This window comes from Medicago sativa, chromosome 8 (genome assembly GCF_051527215.1).
Source record: "Medicago sativa cultivar Bolivia chromosome 8, Bolivia_mono, whole genome shotgun sequence".
In the NCBI taxonomy this organism is placed as follows: Eukaryota; Viridiplantae; Streptophyta; class Magnoliopsida; order Fabales; family Fabaceae; genus Medicago; species Medicago sativa.
The window spans coordinates 75,807,399-75,828,664 of record NC_140756.1 but is presented as its reverse complement, the minus strand read 5'-3'; the positions used below and the strand labels follow the sequence as shown (position 1 = coordinate 75,828,664).

General features: G+C 29.9%; 3 protein-coding genes and 1 non-coding gene across 4 annotated transcripts; all 4 read left to right on the top strand.

Moving 5' to 3' along the window:
• Window positions 1-1,842: 1,842 nt before the first annotated feature.
• On the top strand, window positions 1,843-1,923 carry TRNAL-AAG (transfer RNA leucine (anticodon AAG)). The gene has a single exon. It is a non-coding gene; the product is annotated as a tRNA-Leu (tRNA).
• A 3,837-nt stretch (window positions 1,924-5,760) lies between these two features.
• LOC146901582 (protein FAR1-RELATED SEQUENCE 5-like) lies at window positions 5,761-8,978 on the top strand. Its single transcript, XM_085735968.1, has 2 exons — window positions 5,761-6,035; window positions 6,474-8,978. The coding sequence occupies exon 2, from the start codon at window positions 7,301-7,303 to the stop codon at window positions 8,750-8,752; it is 1,452 nt and encodes a 483-aa protein (XP_085592094.1). The 5' UTR covers window positions 5,761-6,035; window positions 6,474-7,300; the 3' UTR covers window positions 8,753-8,978.
• Window positions 6,489-7,203, top strand: LOC146901583 (protein FAR1-RELATED SEQUENCE 5-like). The gene is made up of 2 exons (XM_085737068.1): window positions 6,489-7,148; window positions 7,192-7,203. Exons 1-2 carry the CDS (start codon window positions 6,489-6,491, stop codon window positions 7,201-7,203), a joined length of 672 nt encoding a protein of 223 aa, XP_085593194.1.
• Window positions 8,979-14,956: 5,978 nt separating the features above from the next.
• Window positions 14,957-16,046, top strand: LOC146901581 (SHOOT GRAVITROPISM-like protein). The gene has a single exon (XM_085735179.1). The coding sequence runs from the start codon at window positions 15,321-15,323 to the stop codon at window positions 15,753-15,755; it is 435 nt and encodes a 144-aa protein (XP_085591305.1). The 5' UTR covers window positions 14,957-15,320; the 3' UTR covers window positions 15,756-16,046.
• The last annotated feature ends 5,220 nt before the right edge of the window (window positions 16,047-21,266 follow it).

Sequence of the window (21,266 nt, the reverse complement as noted above, 5' to 3'; positions counted from 1 at the left end):
GAAAATACAAAAAAAAAAAAAAAAACAGTTTTATGTTTTTCTATTATTTTTTTATCTCTCTTCCAATCAAATTAACATTTAAATTTAATGTATTTTATATAATGTCTCAACACAAAGGACTACTTTTTTGTGTTAAAGTATTATAGCTCAATAATATTTTAACATTAAAATCCGCTATATAAAATACTAAGATTTAGAAGACTCACTTCTACCGCAGCCAAACAAATTATCACTTTTTTACAAATTTAGTTTGTAAACCATTAAAATCGACTAAAAAAACTTTTAAATTATTCTCTCATCCAATTATTTAGCCCCTCAGTTAACACTCCTGTTAAGTTGGCCAATAGTTAGTAGTCCCTAAACTATAAAAATACATCGATTTAGTGTCTAAATTATCATGAAAATAATTGATTAGTCCCTACACACTCAATCTTCTTTGTTAAATTCCTCTTATCTTCTATAATCCACAATCAATATAAGGGATATTTTGGGTTTGTGTGAGAAGTATTGCACCACGACAATTCAACACGAGGTGGAAAATTTGAAGGTGGTGAACAAGAGTGCATGAAACTGTCTCACAAAGTTTCCACCCAACTCATGAAGGAGTGCATCCCTCAAAAAAAAAATGAAGGAGTGCATGAAACTATATATATGTATAAAGACATAAAAGATTTGCATGGAAAAAATATGAAAAATATACTTACAGCTATTAGAGCATTTACGCTGATAATGTGTTATGACACTCTTCAAAACAATAACAATAGTAAAGATTAAAAAGAGAAGAAAGGATTGTATTATGTTCGGCCAAAAGTAAGTTTCTATTATTATAGTTGAAATATTATTTCTGGTCCTTTAAGTTAGATGATTATAACAAGTTAGTCTTTTAAGTCGTAACATTCGTAACGTATTTGAATCATTATCCTAATTTCATCAAACTCAATCAAAAAGTGTTTGTGTGGATGTTTAATGTTAATTGATTTGTCCAAATTCAATGCTCTCAAAACTAAGACCCAAAGGTGTGTTATTTGATCTTGATTCAAAACAAAATTGATTGATTACTTGATTTATAAAGTTGTTAATCAAATATTTATCTGTAAAATTAGGCTTGAATTCAAAAATAAGAAGAAGAAAATGTGTATAAGTAATCATGTTTGATGTCATAAACATTTTTTACCTACCATCTTAATGTTAAATGGTCTATAAACATTTTTTAACGAAGTTGGCTGAAAAGATAGATGACAATGCAAATATTACATGACTTAAATGACCAATTTATAACAAAAAATAACTTAAAAGATCAATTGGTAACAAAGAAAAATTAAAAAACTAATCTGTTTTAAACATATAACTTAAAGGACCACGTAAGGTATTTGACGATGATTATACTATAGTTTTATAGAGAAAATACAATATGAGAAAAGATTAATGGGCATTCACTATTATAACAAAAATGATTTTATAAATCCTGCTGATTCATTTATTCAATAAAATAACAAATTCATCCAATGATTTTATACGTGTTATCTTTCACACAATTTAGACTCTTATATTGTAACATTTCCAAAACCATAGGTTAAAAAAAGAAGGAAAAAAAAGGTGCGGGAGAGAAACTTTCACATCACAAGCATAGCATGTGGATTAGGCACCATACTATACCAGACCCAGTATGACCAAAAAGCATCAGTGTGCATATGCTTACATAGATCGGTTTGGTTTTAATTTAACACGCAATTCCGCGTATATCTCCAATGATAAAAAGAAGAGTATAGTGTGTGCCCCAAAAAAACTTAATTCCCTAATATGATTAGTATATATATAAAACGTTCAAAAAACTAACAAGTTGTTGAGATGGCCGAGTTGATCTAAGGCGCAAGATTAAGGTTCTGGTCCGAAAGGGCGTGGGTTCAAATCCCACTCTCAACAAATATTCCTTTTTCTTATTTCAGTTTTTAGAAAAATCTGAAAGCGCTTTCCATTTGAATAAAGTAATGTTTCGATCAAAAGGCTGTGGCTGTTTACGGGGTCTTTAATAATTATGTTATTTTTGTTACATTTTAATGTATTTATTTGAAATGAATAAAAAATTATTTTTGAGAGGAAAAGAGTAAAAAAAAAAGTATTGAAAAGTATTAACAAATGTAAAAGATGTTTGTTGTTTTATTTGTTTATTTGAGTAAAAAATACATTCATTTATATTTATTATATATATTCATTTTATTTGTTTAAGAGCGCTAATATAAGATGAAATATGTTTCTTTTACCATAATTAAAGTTTTGGGTTGAAACTTATGCTTGATCGTATGAAGTGTTTGTGCGTAAGAGATATCCTTTTTTTTTTGTTAGATAGCCTGGTGGTGAAATTCACCTTTTTTTTTTACCAATTTATTGTCTTTGTCATCTGAGTTAGCTCATGGGGACACACACGAAAGATATTTGATTACACTAAAACATATTCACTTTGATTTTCTTGGCAATGGCTTTGTTCTTGTCTACCAATCAATGGATTGTATGACTCGTTTGTGTTTTTGTCTAGTTCCTGAGTGGTTTTCAATCTAGTTGTTTTTTCAAGTTGATTTGGATAAAATTTGGCGTAAGTTTGTTGTGCTTCAATGTCGATTTTGAGTTTTATTGTTGGACAATTGTCTGATTGATTTGATGGGACTTCTATTGTTGGATTTATGGTTGTAGAAGCTCTTATTTCTGCTGGTTTGGTCTGGTTCAGTTGGTTTTAGTTTCGTCTAGTTCAATCAGTTTTAGTTTGGTTCGGTTCTTCTCGATGTGGTTTGATTGATTTTCCTTTGCGATGGTTCCTCTCTTTGGCTTCTACTCCTACTTTATATGTTATTGCGATGGTTTCTCTCTTTGGCTTCTACTCTTTCCTTTATATGTTATTCTGCTTGGTTGCTTCTTTGCATATGTGTTATTCTTTGGTCGTTGCCTCTCAACATTTTTAAGGTTAATTTGTAACAATTCAAAACTTATCACGCTTCAACTTTAAGGGAGAGTGTTAGAATATTAAATGTTTATGATTTGTATTATTTAGGCTAAATTAAACCATATAAGTCATTTATGTTGTTTAATTGTAATAAATTGATCCATTAAGTTTTTTTCATACCACTTAAGTCTTTTAAGTTAATTAATTGTAACAAGTTAATCCTTTATGTTTTCCCCGTACCAATTAGATCCTTTAAGTTATCTAACTGTAACAATTTAGGGGATTAGATATCTTAAAAATGTAAGTTATTCAGTGTTTAAATGTTGCAATTAAATAACTTAAAGGTCATAAATAATATGAAAAATATTTAAGAGACTAACTTGTTACAATTAAATAACTTAGAAGATTTAAGTGGTACAAAAAACAAACTTAAATGACCAATTTATTATAATTAAATAACTTAAAGGACCTTTGGTGCAATTTAAACTATTAGTTATTATTGAGTGGATTCTTGTTTTTTGATTGGTAAACTCTTGATGTTTCCTATTGATGCATCGTGACTTTATCGGGAAATGTTTTTATATAGTCTATTTGACTTATGATGTTGGGCCTTTTATATTTATGAGTTAGTTCCCTCAAAAAAAATATTTATGAGTTAGTAGTAAGGTTATTTTATGGTTTACTAGATATTTTATTTGTAATATTTATTTTCATAAGTTACATTATTTGCATCATGGAAACCGTGGCCTTTTTCTCGTTCCTCTATTTTGTTATCTATATTTTTTTAATGGAAAATGTTAGCATGCTAATTGTTAATACATTTCTCTTTGTCAAGACTTAAACCATGAACTTCAACTCTTTTAATCTTTAAATCAGTCGAACTATCTAACTCTCCTTATCATCTAAATTGTTCACATATAGTTTGTTTCGATTCTCCTCGAATTATACCCGTCATTGTTCCGATGTTAAGTTCCCAAAAATTTGGAAATGTGCTTGCTTTGTTTTTGATATTTGGTTCTGTTGAAAAAAGAAAAACAAGGGAGTTTTAGCTCGAAATTAAAATTTGGAGTTTTAATATTTGCAATTGACATTGTATCTTGAATTTATTATTCAGCTTACTTTTAAATAAATATATTTAAATATTAAAAAATTATATTTAACTCCATTTTATTCATAATGGATGTATAAAATTATTTTATTTGATATTAATTTGTTTTTCTAGAGAAATTTAATATTGATTTGTGTCACCAGACCAGACAACTAAACACGATGTGGATTTTATTCACACATGATACTAATTAGAGAAATGATATGGGAAATGTTAACCGGTGTCCCCGGGGCACTGGTTAAGGAAGCATATATAGTAATACTGCATTGGAACTTGTGAAGTCAACTCTTTAAAAATTTAAAAAGTGTTATTTTTAAATTAAAACTTTCTTTTTTTGGTTTCCTTAACCAGTGTCCGGAAGCACCGGTTAACACAACCCAATTGATAGTATTTGTACAACCATTTTCTAACAACTTTTTGACAACTTTCTCTCTCATACTCACATCATCTTTTTATTCTCTCTCTTCCTTTTTTTTCTCTCTATTATTTTTGACAAATCAAAAGAGATAAAACCAAAGTTGTCATAAAAGTTGTACCAATAAATTGTACAAATATCATTACTCTATTGATTATTACTCCACCCAAAAGTAAATGAAGTAAATGAGTAAAAGGAAAGCCCCCACCCAAAAGATGAAGGAAATGATCTCATGAGTGTTAGTCAGTGTGGCACAATCATGGTCAGCCCCTCCCTATATTATTAGGCCATTAGCCACTTTCCCACGTGCCAACCTGCCCTTAGCGTGGGCGGAGTTGCCAAATGCTTGTTTAGAAAGTGGCTCTTTTTAATTTTAATTTTACGTACGGGACATGCATCAAGCCCTACCAAAAAGCTACGATCAAATTATAAAAAATGATAAATGCTTTTAGAGCACTGTAAGATATTTTTTGCATAAAAATTGATATAATTATTATTGAAGACAAAATTACGATAAAATAATTTTTCAAGACAGACTTTTATTTTATGCATTCTCAAACAATATCATTAAGCGTACAAAAAAAAACAGTATCCTTAAACAACATCATCAAGGCATTTAGCACATAACTCTCATTTTCTCTTTCTCTCAAGATATATATCTGTATAGAGTGCACACCAAACATTTTTAATTTTTATAAACATGTTATTTATCCAATGACTTGACATACAAATTAAAAAAGAAAAAAATAAATCAAAGTATATCATATTAACATATTTCATTTAAATAGTCAATATGAAATATGTTTTATTTTTTGGGTCGAAATATGTCTTTAATTAAGTAGGCTAGTATGCCAAAATGGACCTTAAATTTTTAAACATGTCGGATTTGGATTTCTACGAAGCTTAGTTTGACGACTCAACCTACTCTTTCCGTTGTCAATTATAAGCAAATTTTAATTTTTTTGATTCATTCAATCAATGATGTATATGATCTATATTATTATTATGGACCACATATATTATTAATTGAATGAACCTAAAAATTCAAAATTTGCTTATAATTGACAACGAAGGAAGTATCTGCACCATATTTACCGGAATGTGCTGCAATTACCTTGGAAAAAATTAAGCATATCATTATCTCCATAACTACTTATTTTGATTTTTTTTTACCAAAAATTATAATTATGACATATTATTATTTTGTACTTGCTTAGATGGCTGAGTCTCTTGTCACTCAAATCAGTTACATGTTTGTTATTAGTTTAATTGATTTATAACACCTCATTAAAAGTTTAGAGTGGGGATCCATTGACTCCAAGAGTAAGTCTAAACACTTACTCCAAATCATGACCATTCATTTTAATTATAATTAATGGCTGTGATTAATTCAATTTAATTGTTAAGGTGGGGTGTTTTCCTCTCTCCACATCTACACACATTTATCTTCCAATACACAACAATTCACAATTATCTTTCTGACAAAACACATCAGTTATCGTCATTTGTCAATGTGCTTTATCACCTCCACCTGCTACATCCATTGTTAAGCACATGCCCTTCTTTTCAATATAGAGGTAATCAACTTGCTAATTATGCTTTATTTTATATTTTATTTGTGTTGCCAATTTCTTATATAATTAGGGTTCGATGCATTCCTCTTTTTCTGATTCCTTTCTTTTCTTTTTTGTTGATAGAAGCTTTTCTAGTTTATTTTATTTTTGATAAATCGATGCCTTTCTAATTTGGCCATTTTTTTCTTTCTAATTTATAAAGATGATATTATTTGTTGTATAGTGCTATACTTATCGTGGGTATTTTGCTGTTTTTTTTATTGTTACGTTCATGGATTATAGTAATCCTTCAACTATAATTGGCTTTTTTTTTGTTTGGCCTCCATTTGTACTTCTTGTACATGGTGTATCGTGGTATATAACTATGTTGTTAAAATAATATATCATAATTCTGATTATTGTTTAATGATTTGAATTGACAATTATTTTTATAAAAAACAGGTGCATTGGTCAATTATGGATGGTAATGTTTTTGAAGAAGCCACACAGTCAACAAATGTGGAAATATCTGAAGAAGATATTTTAGCTGCTGCTCCTAATGTTGGTGAGGAATTAAATAGTGAACCTTGTAAGGGGATGGAATTCAAATCTGTGGAAAAGGTTAAAGAATTTTACAATTCATTTGCAAAAAGGATGGGTTTTGGAGTACGTGTTCGCTCAACTAAACCAAAGAGAGCTGTCTTTGTATGTTGTAATGAAGGTCATCATATAGTGAAAAGTTCAATAAACAAAGAAATCCAAGATGACACAAATCAAACTAAAAGAAAGTGTTCTACTTCTCGAACTGGTTGTCTAGCCACACTTGTTGTTAAAAGAGGTACATTAGAAGGAAATTGGATTATATGTTCATTTAAGAATGATCATAACCATCCCATGGTTAGCCCTAAAAGTGTGTCTTATATGCGGTGTCATAAAAGCATGAATGGTGCTGCAAAAAGTCTTGTTGAACATTTTAAGGAAGAAGGTATACCGACAGGAAAGGTTGCTACAATGTTCAGTGAAGGGGACTTGGCTTTCTCTAATAGGGATTGTTGGAATCATGTCAGAAGTCTTCGAAGAAAGAACTTAGACGTTGGAGATGCTCAAGCTGTTTTCAATTATTGCAAACAGAAACAGGTAGAAAATTCAAACTTTTTCTATGAAATCCAATGTGATGAAGATTCTCGGATGATAAACTTTTTTTGGGTTGATGCTAGATCAAGATTAGCTTACCAACAATTTGGAGATGTAATATCTTTTGACACCACATATAAGACTAACAAGTATGTATGCCATTTGCCCCGTTTGTTGGATTGAATAATCATTATCAATCAATTTTATTTGGTTGTGCTTTACTACAAGACGAGTCAGAACGCTCATTTATATGGTTGTTTGAAACTTTTCTTAAGGCAATGGATGGTAAAAAGCCCAAATCTGTCATAACTTACCAGGATTTGGCTATGAAAGCTGCTTTAGGCAAAGTATTTCCAGAAACTAGACATCGCCTCTGCTTATGGCATATTAGGAAAAAATTTGCTGAAAAGTTAGCTCATGTTTATCATAAAAATTCCACTTTCAAGCGAGAATTGAAAAAATGCATTCATGTTTCACCAAGTATAGAAAGTTTTGAAGAAGACTGGAGCCGATTAATGATTGAGAACGGACTGGACAACAATGAATGGCTTCAAGGGTTATATAAAATTAGAGAATCTTGGATACCAGTTTATAATAGAAGCTGTTTTTTTGCTGGGATGAATACAAGTCAAAGAAGTGAGAGTATCAATGCGTTTTTTGATTCTTTTGTGAATGCAACTACAACACTGCAAGAATTTGTGTTGAAATTTGAAAAGGCGGTTGATAGCCGCTTAGAAGTAGAAAAAAGAGAGGATTATGAAAGTAGGCATAAAAAACGCATATTGTCTACAGGGTCAAAACTTGAGGAGCACGCTGCGTCTATTTATTCGAGAAACATTTTTGGTAAATTTCAAGATGAGATTGGGAAGATCTACAAATTTGCAAAAAAGAAGATTAGCAAAGATGGACCTAACTATGTCTATCAAGTTTCCAGCAACTACAATGCTCAAGATATGTTTCTCGTTGATGTAAATTTGGAAACACAGATTGCAAAATGTGGATGTCAATTATATGAGTTTTTGGGGATATTGTGCAGGCATATACTCGTAATTTTTCAAGCAAAAGGTATCACTCAAATTCCTGACCATTTTATTTTGCAGCGTTGGACTAAAAATGCTAACAAAAGCATTGAAGTTTGTGATACGACGAGTAATTTTGAAGGTCAAAATAGCACGCCAAAGATATTAAGAAGGATGCATGCTCAACAAGAAGCAAAGGTATTAGTTGATTTGGCTGAAGAGTCTGATGAGATATACAAATTCATTATATCTGATTTGAGGCGCACTCGTATGGCAGCCATTGCAATGAAGAAATCAAATTTAGCTATCAGTGATGGAGTTTCTCCTTTGGAATCTGGCCAAAATGTCAACCAAAATTGCTTGTCGGAGGAAGAAAGTGAACCAGAATTGACTATTAGAAATCCACGCAATGCACAAACAAAAGGGAGAAAGAAGAATGGACAGAAAAACACTCAAAATTGTAGATTCAAAAGTGGAATTGAACTGTCACATGCTCAACAAGTAGCAGTCAAAAGAAAAGCATGTCATGAGTGTGGTGAATCTGGTCACAACAGCAGAACTTGCAAGAAAAGAAATCAAAATGATTAATACTATTAGTTAATGGCATAGTGTGTTAAGAAATTATCCCTTTGTATTGTTGGATTTTTTGCAGTTTTATTTTTGAATTAATACTGTTTCCAGTTTCATTTTATTTTTGAATTAATACTGTTTCCAATAAATAAAATGGAGTTGGTTATTTTAATATCTCATTATTATTGTTACTATAAGAAAAGGAACCAATTATTGTTGTTCCCTTGTTCTGGCGTGTTGCTCACTTTTGTTGATCATAGGTATTGATTGTTGATCAAGTTTTTTACTTGGTAGTAGTTTGTCAGTTTGACAGGAATTTGGGTGAATTGGAGCAGTTTATTTTCTTTGTCAATTTGTATTGGATTAGCACGCTGCGATCTCTTTGTATTTGGCATGCCTCGTGCTGTTTTGTTATTTTTTTTAAAGCACCATATATTAATAGACAGCCCTAGCACAAGTAGTACCAAAAGGGCAATAGATAGGATTACAAGAGTTCCAAAGGCAGCTGAACTGAAAAGCAAAACAGCAATACATGACATCCTATCTTATGTAACTATATGACCATTAATTAATTTTGTTCAAAGAAGTCCTAATAAACAGGTATCATTTTTGTCGACTTAAGAAAGAGGTCCTAATACCATTCACATAAAACTATCATTTTTCCCTCCACTGTAACAATTTACTAACACTGTTAATCAATTGAAAAAAAATGGTTTTGTATTTTCTCCCTCTTAGAATCTCTCTCCCTGTAACTTCTCTTCAGAGAAGCTTCTCGTTTCTTTTTTGCTTGTATCAGTTTTCTCCTTTCTTACGTTAAATATTATGCTCCTCAAATATTTTCGATGCACATAAACTCAATTTCTTATAAAATAACAATCAAAGGTTGTGTATCAGATAAACCCTAATTAAATTTTTAGAGGAATAAAAAGCACAGAATTTTCATTGTGAAGAAGCATTGATAAGTAAGGATTCAACATGTTAATAAAGAACCCTAAAATAGAAGCATGCAAGCTTTTGCAAATTGATAGAGAGAGAGAGAGAAGAAGAAAAGGAAGAATTATGCATGGAAGCTTTTGCAAATTGTGTATCAGAGAAACCCTAACTAGATTTTTTGTAGGAATAAAAACACAAAGGATTCAACATGTTAATAAAGAACCCTAAATTGAGAAAGAAGAGAGAGAGAGAGAGAGAGAGAGAGAGAGAGAGAGAGAGAGAGAGAGAGAGAGAGAGAAGAAGATGAAGAAGAAGAAAAGGGACGATTATGCAAATTGAGAGGGGAAAAGAAAAAGAAAAGAACGATCTTGTGGTGTAACTGATGTGTTTTATCAGAAAGATAATTGTGAATTGTTGTGTATTGGAAGATAAATGTGTGTAGATGTGGAGAGAGGAAAACACCCCACCTTAACAGTTAAATTGAATTAATCACAGCCATTAATTATAATTAAAATGAATGGTCATGATTTGGAGTAAGTGTTTAGACTTACTCTTGGAGTCAATGGATCCCCAATTCCCCTATAAAAAAGTTCATATTAATATTAAAGTAGTTCTGAATACTACTTATTTATTAGTTTAATTTATTTATAACACCTCATTAAAAGTTTATATTAATTCCCCTATAAAAAAGTTCATATTAATATTAAAGTGGTTCTGAATACTACTTATGCTACAACAAGTCTAGAAGTGTTAGAGGCTTCTATTAAAAAACCCCAAATGATTTTACCAAACTTTATGTTTCGTACTTGGATAAAGATGACAATTATCAAAACTTTGTTCAATCTTTAATGATATTTGATCAATAATACAACTTTTTGAAAGAGACTTCACTTTAAATAGCTGCATGCATGTATATTTATTTTCCCTTTTTTTAAAATAAATAAATAATTGCGTGTACATAAAAATAGGATTGTTTGGTGAAATTAATAACAACTATTTCATTGGCCAATAGAAATATGATTCTTCTTAGGAAAATGTTAACCGGTGCCCAGAAAATCAAATATAATATGAGTGTCTTGGAACTTATGTAGTCAAAGTTTAAAAAGTGTAAAATATGATATCTTCAATGTAAATATTTCTTTTTTTGTTTCCTTAACTAGCGTCCCGATGACACTAGTTAACAAGACCCATCTTCTTATTACACAAAGCCTAGATATATGTTGAAAAGACAGTATGAGAATAAATCTTATTAGTATTATTTTTTATTTATTTTATGAGTCTTGTTAACAAATGCCCTTAAAGATTCTAAAATAGAAACAATTGATAATTTTCATGTAGAGAAAATTGTTTTTTGATATTTCATTGTGTTGAATACACAAATTCTAAGAAAAAATTTCTACTTTAAATTTCTTGTCAAGTGCCCTAAGGACACTTGTCAGCATTTCCCTTATCTTATTTATTTAACGTACTTATGATTTCACTTTTAAAGAGACCAAATATGTTTTAAAAGTATAAAATTAAATTTGACATATTTCAATATTTTTTAGTATAATTGATTTTATTTTATTTTATTTCTAAAATTGATTTTACTTGAAACAAAATTTATAGTCTTTCATTATATAATTGATTTTCAATACAAATTTAATAATTTATAATTTAATTTACTTTTACATAGGTTTTTCATTTCTCACTTCTCCTTCTCCACCAAGGCGCACGTGCGACTGTAATAATTATTACACACATCATGTCATCTCTGTAAAAGAAAAGGAAAAGTCAAAATCAATTAAAATATTCAGAGAAACCAAAAAGATAGTACAAACTTTTCACTATATCAATTTTCAAACACATCCCATCCTAATAACGCGATCCGTTATTTTCCCTCCTTTTTCCCTTTTCATAACGGAATTCCCACGCTTTAAACCCCTTCTCAACTAAATTACTTTTTCGCCCTCCTTCATTTTAAAACTAGATAATTAGCTTAGTTTTTTTTTTTTTTTTAACAAGCACTAGCCTAATTTTTTTTTTTTGAGGGAAGGTACTAGCCTAATTGAAAGCACTTGCATCCCTCTTGCACATAATTGGAAATAATAAGATGATTTTAAATCTATTTCTTTGTGCTATCAACTTATAATTATTCCTCTAAAAAAAAACTTATAGTACTATTTTTGTTCCAAAATAAAAATTGCATTTTATGTTAAAATTTGATACTTTTAGACTTTGTTTGCGAGTTTGAAGGAGAAGGGAAAAGATGGTTTCTGAAAAAAAAATAAGAAGTAAGTGAAAGAAATAGAGAACAGTGGAATAAGAGGGTTTTGGGGGTCTACTTTTCTTCGAAATATAAAATTCTCGTCATTTGAGGGAACTCAAAGTTGTTATAATATTATTAAAATTAAAAATTTCTCAATCATTAGCATTAACTTATCACTATCTAAAAAACTACTATTTCGAAAAAATGTGAAATGCTTCTCAATTTTCCTCTATAATTTTAACCCCAAAATCATTCATTTCCCTTCCCTCCAAACTCCCAAACAAAATCTTAAAAAGTATTCGTGACATAAAATTTAGAAAGTTTTTTTAATCAACAAAATATAGAAAATTCTTAGAGAAAATAAAATATACAACGTCAATATAAATAAGTTGTACACTGATATATTTTATTTTGTTTATTTTATTTTGCTTTGATAGAAAATATTAAATAATTAAATGTTATTTTTAAAATGCAGTAACAAAATAAACTTGTGTGCCAAATATGTTAAATTGTTTTTGATATTTAATGCCATTGTATGTTCATTAATGATGCACTCCACTAAACTCATGTTCTTGTATACAAAGAAAAAAAAGCTTAACATATTGCATTACATATTTTAGGGTGAGGCCTACGTTACCCTCTCTTGTTTAGGGGGTAATTACCCTCTCATGATATCAACCAATCAAAATGTAATATACATAGGCAACATTAAATGTTAAATAAATGAGTTAATTTTTTTCTAAAAATAAAAGAGTTAATCTTAATCATAAGGTAACTTTTAATACTTTTAATTTTTATTTAATTATATTAAGGTGTTCAATCTTAATTAATTTACACTACAAGATATATAACAAATAAAATTTTACATCAAATTTCTTTCATCTAGATGCCCTTAAATTCATCACTTACATTCATAAAATTTCTTCCATTCCAGAACCCCGAACGTGAGAACAAAAACATCTCCTTCATTCAAATTTCTTCTTCTTTATTCTTCCCTTGATCAATTCTTGTTTCTTTTTCATTCTTCTTCCCATTTTGATTGTTCAATTTTGTCGTTCCAAATTGCTGCAGTTTCCAATTATTGTGAGAATTGTCGTTGTTTCGAACCACGTCAGGTATCATGACTTATTTTTTTATTTAAGCAACCAACCTAATAAAATTTGCTAACACGCATAGACCTGCCTCACTATCAGCCAAAGCCTTTAAGTACAAACAAAAGAACAAAAGCCTCATGACGTAACCATTTCAGCACCAACCGAAAAAAAATGCTAGCAAACTCCCACAACATCACAGAGGCAACACCTGCTAGCAGTTCTCAAAGTACAACGAATGACTTACTCACTTGTTATAATTAACTATCTCACAACCAAGAAAAATCATAACAAAATGAAAAATCAAGTCACCATACCTAACGTAGTTCAGGAAATAATAGCAATTCTCACGATATTTGGAATCAAACGAACGACGACGATTCTCACGAAAATTGAAAAATGCGGCAGTTTGGAACGACAACATTGAACAATCAAAATGGGAAGAAGAAATTTTATGAATGTAACTGATAAATTTAAGGACATTCTGATGAAAGAAATTTGATGTGAAATTTTAATTGTTCTAAGCCAGTCCTTTAGTGTAAATTAATTAAGATTGAACACCTAAATATAATTAAGGCAAGATTACATTAGGGGTCTTTTATCTTATTTAATTGTAACACTTTGGTCCTTTATCTTTATTTTTTTTCCGTTTATGTCCTCTATCTCTCTTAAAAGCACATATACATCTTTTTTCTCATTTTTTATTAAAAAATACATAATTTTATTTTTAAAAATATATTTTTATTAAAAATGAAAAAATCCAAAAATATGATGTAGATGTTCATCATCTTCATCTTCTTCCTTTGAAGAATCTAATATGCCAATATGAATAAGATTTTGATTTTTGTGTTTAAAAGAAGATTTGAGGTAAACATAACATTAATTCATGATATTTGGAGATATATTAGTGTAGAATTTTTTTTGATTCAATGAAGATGATGAAGATTCAAAGGAAGAAGATGAAGATGATGAACACCTTCATCATATTTCTGTGTTTTTTTTCATTTTTAATAAAAATATATTTTAAAAAATAAAATTATGTATTTTTTTAATAAAAAAATGAGAAAAAGGATCATTTATTTCACATTTAATATTGTCAATGTATATTACGTTTTGATTGGTTGATATCATGAGAGGGTAAATACCCTCTAAACAAGAGAGGGTAATCTAGAAAAAACCATATTTTAGTGATATATTTGTGTGTGCGCGCGTGCTCACTCATTTTTAATGTGTAAAACTATTGCAATGGTATTTTTTTTTTTTTTTTTACAATATTGCAATGGTAATTTTAAGAATATCAAAACGAGTCAACCAACCTTATTTCAACTTATTCCGTCATTAATATGTCAGAAATGAGGTTGGATGAACCAACTAGATGTGTATAGTTGAAAATTTCACTCCCACCTTTTTTTGGGTCAAGTTAAGTCCCCCACCCTTTTTATTTAGACCTGATGAGTCAATCTTTCCCATCCCTTTTTTAGAAGGTTAGATGAGGTGTACTAAACAATAACGACAAATTCAAAATTACAACTAGTTTCATAAAATATGACAAGTTAAATGGATCAATTGACACGTCCAATTCATTTTGTCATCCTTATGCAGTTTTGGCTATTATTTAGACCTTTGTTATTTAGACCTGATGAACCAATCTTTCCCACCCTTTTTTTAAAGGGTTAGATGAGACGAACTGACCAACAACGACAAAATCAAAATTACAACTCGCTCCATAAAAAATGACAAGTTAAATGAATCGACATGTATAATCCATTATGTCATTTGTGTGTAATTTTGCTTACATTTCTTTTAGTAATTTTACCAACATCATTTTTTATTGATCTCAAACTCAAAACAAGACAAAGAAAACAAGACATTCGTTGTGTGAAAATCTCAAATAAGTCTACAAAAAAGATAAAATTCAATTGAGAACGTGAAAAAGTCCACATCTTTTTTTTTTTTTTTTAAGGAAAAAAGTCCACATCTTTAAAGTGTCAAAACTAAACCAAATTTGTTAAATTTTGTCAGCAAAAAATTATTTACTTTTGCCGATATCATTTAAACTCAAACTAGCACGATTTATTAAAAAAAAATTACAATAAAAAAACGACACGATGTTGATAAAATTACGATTAATCCATATAAGTAGATTAATAGGAAGGGTGAAGTAGTAATTTCGCACATCATGGTGTTTATATATTGGTTCCCGCTACGGGGTGTTGAGTCCATAACTCGTCCTTCAATTTCATTTCATTCCTTTCTTACACAATTGAAATAGTTTCGTTTCCTTCTCCCAATTCTCCTTCTTCTCTTCTCTCAAATGGAAAATCAACTCAACAAAGAACTCAACCTTCTCCCACCACCACGCTCCGATTCATCCCTCCTCCGTTTCCGATCATCTTCAAAAACCGATCACAGAGCTCCATCACTCGACCTCCAGCTCTCAATCAGCGTCGGTCCACCATCCATGCTTATACACGACGGCGTAGAGACGCTGAAATGGGAAGCGGCGGAGCAAATCCGCCTCGCCGCGATGGAAAAGGCGTACGCGGAGAGAGTTAGAGAGTTAACACGGAGGGAGATGGAAATGGCGCAGTCGGAGTTCGCACGTGCGAGACAAATGTGGGAACGTGCGAGAGAAGAAGTTGAAAGAGCTGAGAGGATCAAAGAAAGAGCAACGAGACAGGTTGATTCTGCTTGTATGGAGATTACCTGTCATTCTTGTAGGCAGAGATTCAGACCGGCTTCCGTCTAAACACTAGTATTAATCTCTCGAGTCGGATAAGACTACAATCAATCAATTCAGAGCTTCGTCCTGCTTTCCCTCTTTTGATTCTCTTAACATATCTTTGTTTAGAAAAAAATAACTCGATCAATATTTTAGTTAATTAATTAACAAGTTTTATTTTCGTGGTTTGGATTGTGATGTACTGGACCCATATGGTTTGAATGAAATAATTAGTTAATTAATTAATTGGGTGATTGAGTTAGTTACAAGTGCCGTGTTGTATATGGAAACGTTTCATCTTAATTTGGTCCATTTTCATGTTTTGTTTGTGGAGTGTGTATTTTTCTCTTTCTGGTTAATGTTATATGGATGGATCAAAATATCCAGAATTGAAGATGTGGTAGTAGTACCCGTGGATCAACATGATTTGTAACTTGTTGTGTAGTTTGCATAAACTTGTTATATTATGTAGTTTGAAACATGTAATCGAGATACCACCGGACATCTGGACATCTGGAACGTGATCAAGCAAAAATGATATATATTAACAACGTCAAACAATCTCTTTAGCACAAGGTGTACCAAAGTGACCTTGTTGTATTGGGCTTAAATTTGTTCCTTCATTAAAAATTAACGAGATATATATTGCTTATATTGGCTTGGGTCTAATTAATTAGAATTAGAACTAGAACGTGAGGTTGTGATCATTCATTAGCTATAGTAGTAATTTTGTAATGTCACAAACATGAAACATGGGATGGAAACTGATCGAGAATAATTTAACAGGATGTGGACAGTAATCATATACGTGGTGAAAAGTTGGGGATTTCGATAACGAAAGAACAAATGAAACAGAACAAAAAACATAGTAATAGCACCAATCACACACATATATATATTTATTTAGCTGTATCCACTTGTATTCAACTTGTTAACTTTTCCTCATTCACAAACCAAACACCCACTACCCTGTTTATTTAGGATCAATTTTTTTGACTTAAAGCATCGATATCAAAACAGTGATCGAACAGTACTAGTGTGTTCCTTTTCAAAGATGTTGCAAGACTAGATTTAGCTTCATATGTCAGCAACTTTTTTTCACTCTTAAAGTTTAGATTATGAGAAATAAATTACACAATTAATGTCGGCATAAATTTATAATAAGATTGATATATTTGCATTTATAAACGTGTTACCTTGGAATAAAAATTCCAGATATGCCAAGTATTGTTTGTAAGTAACGTAACACTCAGTTACCGCTAAAACGGGTGAAGGGTGTGATGATACAATAATATACATAAGTCACAATTTGATTCTATTATCAAGTTAAAAAGTATCTAGTGGGCACATATCATAGACTTTGTGAAAAAGTTCATCTTAGAAACGTTAGGAAGGCATGAGGTCGCAATCATGATGACCTAAATAGATTTAGATTCCACACAAATGTGTTACACAATAATGAATTGATTTTAAATCAAGTCTAATGAAATAAATTATTCCAAGATCAACTAGCTAACACATGTGAATGTGTGATTTTTTTTTTTTTTTGTCAATTAGTCTAATAACTAGAATGTACCTTTGTGTGAAAAAGTGAGGTTTCTGGGGTTCGAACTCCAGCTCTGCATATAACAATGCATGTCATTGTCAACTGAGTTATGCACCGGGGATGTGTATTTTTAAATACTAGAGATCTTGATATTGAGTTAAATGTGTACCGGGTACTCAATTTAACTCTATATAATCTATTTTATTACACCTTACGAATTGGCTTACTAACTACTAGTGGTGCCAACGTACAACTGCACAACTTGCTTCAAAAGAAAGCTATTTCATGTTATCCATTTAATAAACATCAATAGTATTTGCACGTTATTCATATGATATGATGTTAGTTATATATATTTTTTCTAATGATAAAAAAGAAACATACATTCTACTCAAGAATCTACAAATATAATATCTATATATTATTGCATAATTATATGGGGACAACCTGAGAACTATGCATAATAGTATATATTTTGTCAAAAAAATTGAGAACTATGCACTAATAGTATATATTGATTTTTTTTTTTTAATAATATTTTTTAAGAAAACACTGTTAATGAATAATTCTCTTTCTCTTATGATAAGGTATATAAATCAGCATCATTTAACACGTCAAAATCAAAGGTTTGTATGTAGCTGACACTACAACTTGAATTATCAATTTCTCATGAAGCTTCAAAATCAGCAGAACATGATAGAGTATAATCAAAGATAACTAAATATATCAACCAAAATGAGTACATGTTCTTGTCCACTAGGAAAACTAATGTTCTTTTATTACGGTCTTTCTCTATATGGATAAAAACTTGAATATCAACCACATAAAAACAATAATGTAGTATGAATCTTAACTTAGTTAAAAACATAAACTATATCACCATCATATGCATGAATAATGATCGATAAAACCGTACTCCGACATATGACCTGCTAAAACGCAGTTAAATTGTCTTTTATATTTTATTTGGTTACAATCATAGAAATGCTAGAACAATCAATCAATTTCCGTTCAGAAAGTTGAAAGCACGATAAAGATGTAGGACATGTATATACTGATCCATCAAACTAGTCATCATGATAAAACCTTAACATTTGTCTTTTCAGTTTGTCCTCATATAATTGTCAAGTGATACTGTTTATATATTGCTGGAATTGTGGAGAATCATACATATATCTATTATCAAATAATTTATATGATGTTTACATGCATGAACCATCATATATAGATAAAGATACATCCTTTCTAATTATTTCACAGTTGATAACTATGACAAACAAATCTTCATCGGCATTGCAGGGATATGCAGTGCACAACACACAACAGGAGAATCCACATTGATATGTTAGAATGCAAAGGAGTATTTAATTATATATATTTTTTTATTTCATGAATATATGGATTGACGGCGATTTAATAAAATCACGATGTCACCGTAACTTTTATCAAAATCGCGACGAGTCGCTGTGATTTTGATATTTGTTAAATAAAATCCATTGCATAAGATACATATTTCAATGAAAATTTAGCTTATCGTTTGTAGGTTGGTAATTATTAGTGTATATTTGGAATCACAATAAGATTCACCAGATGAATTACAATAACACACTATAATTTGGTCAAACTTATCGACTATGCAAACGTACAAATGAATTAATTTGTAGCTACAATTCAAACTTGTCAATCATCTTGGAAATGAAAGGAAAGAAAATAATGAATGTTGATCTTATTCTTATCATGTGAAGATTTCAGGTTGAGGAAAGATGTTCAGAGTGACATAAAGGAAGAAAACATTTCCAAAAATGAGGGAACCGTTTTCAACCTCTATCTTGGCAGGGAAGATGAAAAGGAAAAAATGGAATGGAATGATATGAAGATTGTTCAATCAAATCACTTAACCAATCAGGGAAAAAGGTGGCTAGCTTCCCAAAGTGTAGGAAAGTTCAGATCTGTAACACTAAAAAAACTCTTCTAGGGTGGATGCTGAGAGCAAATGCTCATGTGTCGACCATAAATTGTCAGTAAATCGAATTATCAAAAGGCAAAAGGTGTCAGTAAATAATTTTTTTATTTAGCAATAAGTAATTTGGATATTCATGTGAGATATGGTTTAGATCAATTTTGAGATAAAAAATCATTAGATTCAAAGATTAAAATACGCGTCGTTTGGTTGGGCTTGTGTTAGACAACTCCTTTAAAAAATATGGTTCAACTAAATGTGATTTAGTTTGACCTAAATTCTAAGATGCGATCATACAAGTACTAATGCACCATATCCTATAAGAACTCTACGGTTAAACTTGTTTGAACAAAAGTAGTATTAAGATGGAAGACCCCTGAAGAAATTTTTGTGTTGTACCTCTTCCTTTTTTTTTTGTCTAAAACAAATGTAATTGTAAAAAGCACTATTAATATGATTGTAAACCAGTTTGAGGCAACATCTTTTTTTTTTGTAGTGGTCGGGATTTGAACTCCGAACCTTGCATATTTTATGCATTGTCCCAACCAACTGAGTTAAGCTCACGAGGACAGTTTGAGGCAATATCTAACATATAATGATTGATTATGTATAATACATATAAAACAGTAAAAATATAGATTAAATTAAACTAATTAATAAGTATTATTAAAAAAATTAAAATAAACAAATAACAGATTAATGAAATAGTTGTAAAAAAATATTATTGCAATATCTCATTCAAAAATTAAAATTAGAAATTTGATTTTGATTTGATTTGTTCCGGTTTTAAAAGAGGAATACAAAATACGATCCAGTCCAGGCAACTTTCACAAAAAGACACTCAATCATATTCGATTTTATTTTTATATGATTTTTCCACTTTTTTTAAACGAGTTTGCAGTTTTTGATTTGGATATGAATACCCTTACTAGAAGAGAGATTTCTCACTGCACACTTTCTATTATTGGATTACAAGTATTTGATGGAATTATTAAGGGTGTTCATAAAAACCCACTTGGGTTGACCTGGTGGTATTGACTTGGGTCTTGGGAGTGTGCTCCTTCGCAAGGTCTCAGGTTCGATTCTCTCCGGTGCTAATTTAGGTGGGCTATTTAGTTTCTTCAAAAAAAATTAAGAACATATCCTTACTGGGCTATTTAGTTTCTTCAAAAAAAATTAAGATTAGTTTCTTCAAAAAAAATTAAGAACATATCCTTACATAGCATTTATAAAGATAGGTGGGCTATTTAGTTTCTTCAAAAAAAATTAAGAACATATCCTTACATAGCATTTATAATACATAGCATTTATAAAGATAAAAGCATTTATAAAGATAAAAAAGATATAGCATTTATAAAGATAAAAAAATGATTTTACCATCATTCAATAATTTAGAGATTTTTAAATTATTGAATGATGGTAAAATCATTTTTTTATTTTATTATGATAGACAAAACAAAATAGCATTTTCTTAAAAATCTCTAAATTATTGAATGGTAAAATCATTTTTTTATCTTTATAAAGATAAAAAAATGATTTTACCATTCAATAATTTAGAGATTTTTAAGAAAATGCTATTTTGTTTTGTCTATCATAATAAAAAGGAAACCCACCTTTTTAAAATAAAATTGTCTATTAAAAATGATTTTTAAGAGAATCTATTAAAAACAATTTATGGTTAATATATAATGGTGATTGGGTTTAACAAAAGAGGTCAGACTTCACAACTTGGTGAAATAAAGTTTAAATCCAACAATGAGAGATATCTACTTTATTAAGAACATATCCTTACATAGCATTTATAAAGATAGGTGGGCTATTTAGTTTCTTCAAAAAAAATTAAGAACATACCCTTACATAGCATTTATAATACATAGCATTTATAAAGATAAAAGCATTTATAAAGATAAAAAAGATATAGCATTTATAAAGATAAAAGCATTTATAAAGATAAAAAAATGATTTTACCATCATTCAATAATTTAGAGATTTTTAAATTATTGAATGATGGTAAAATCATTTTTTTTATTTT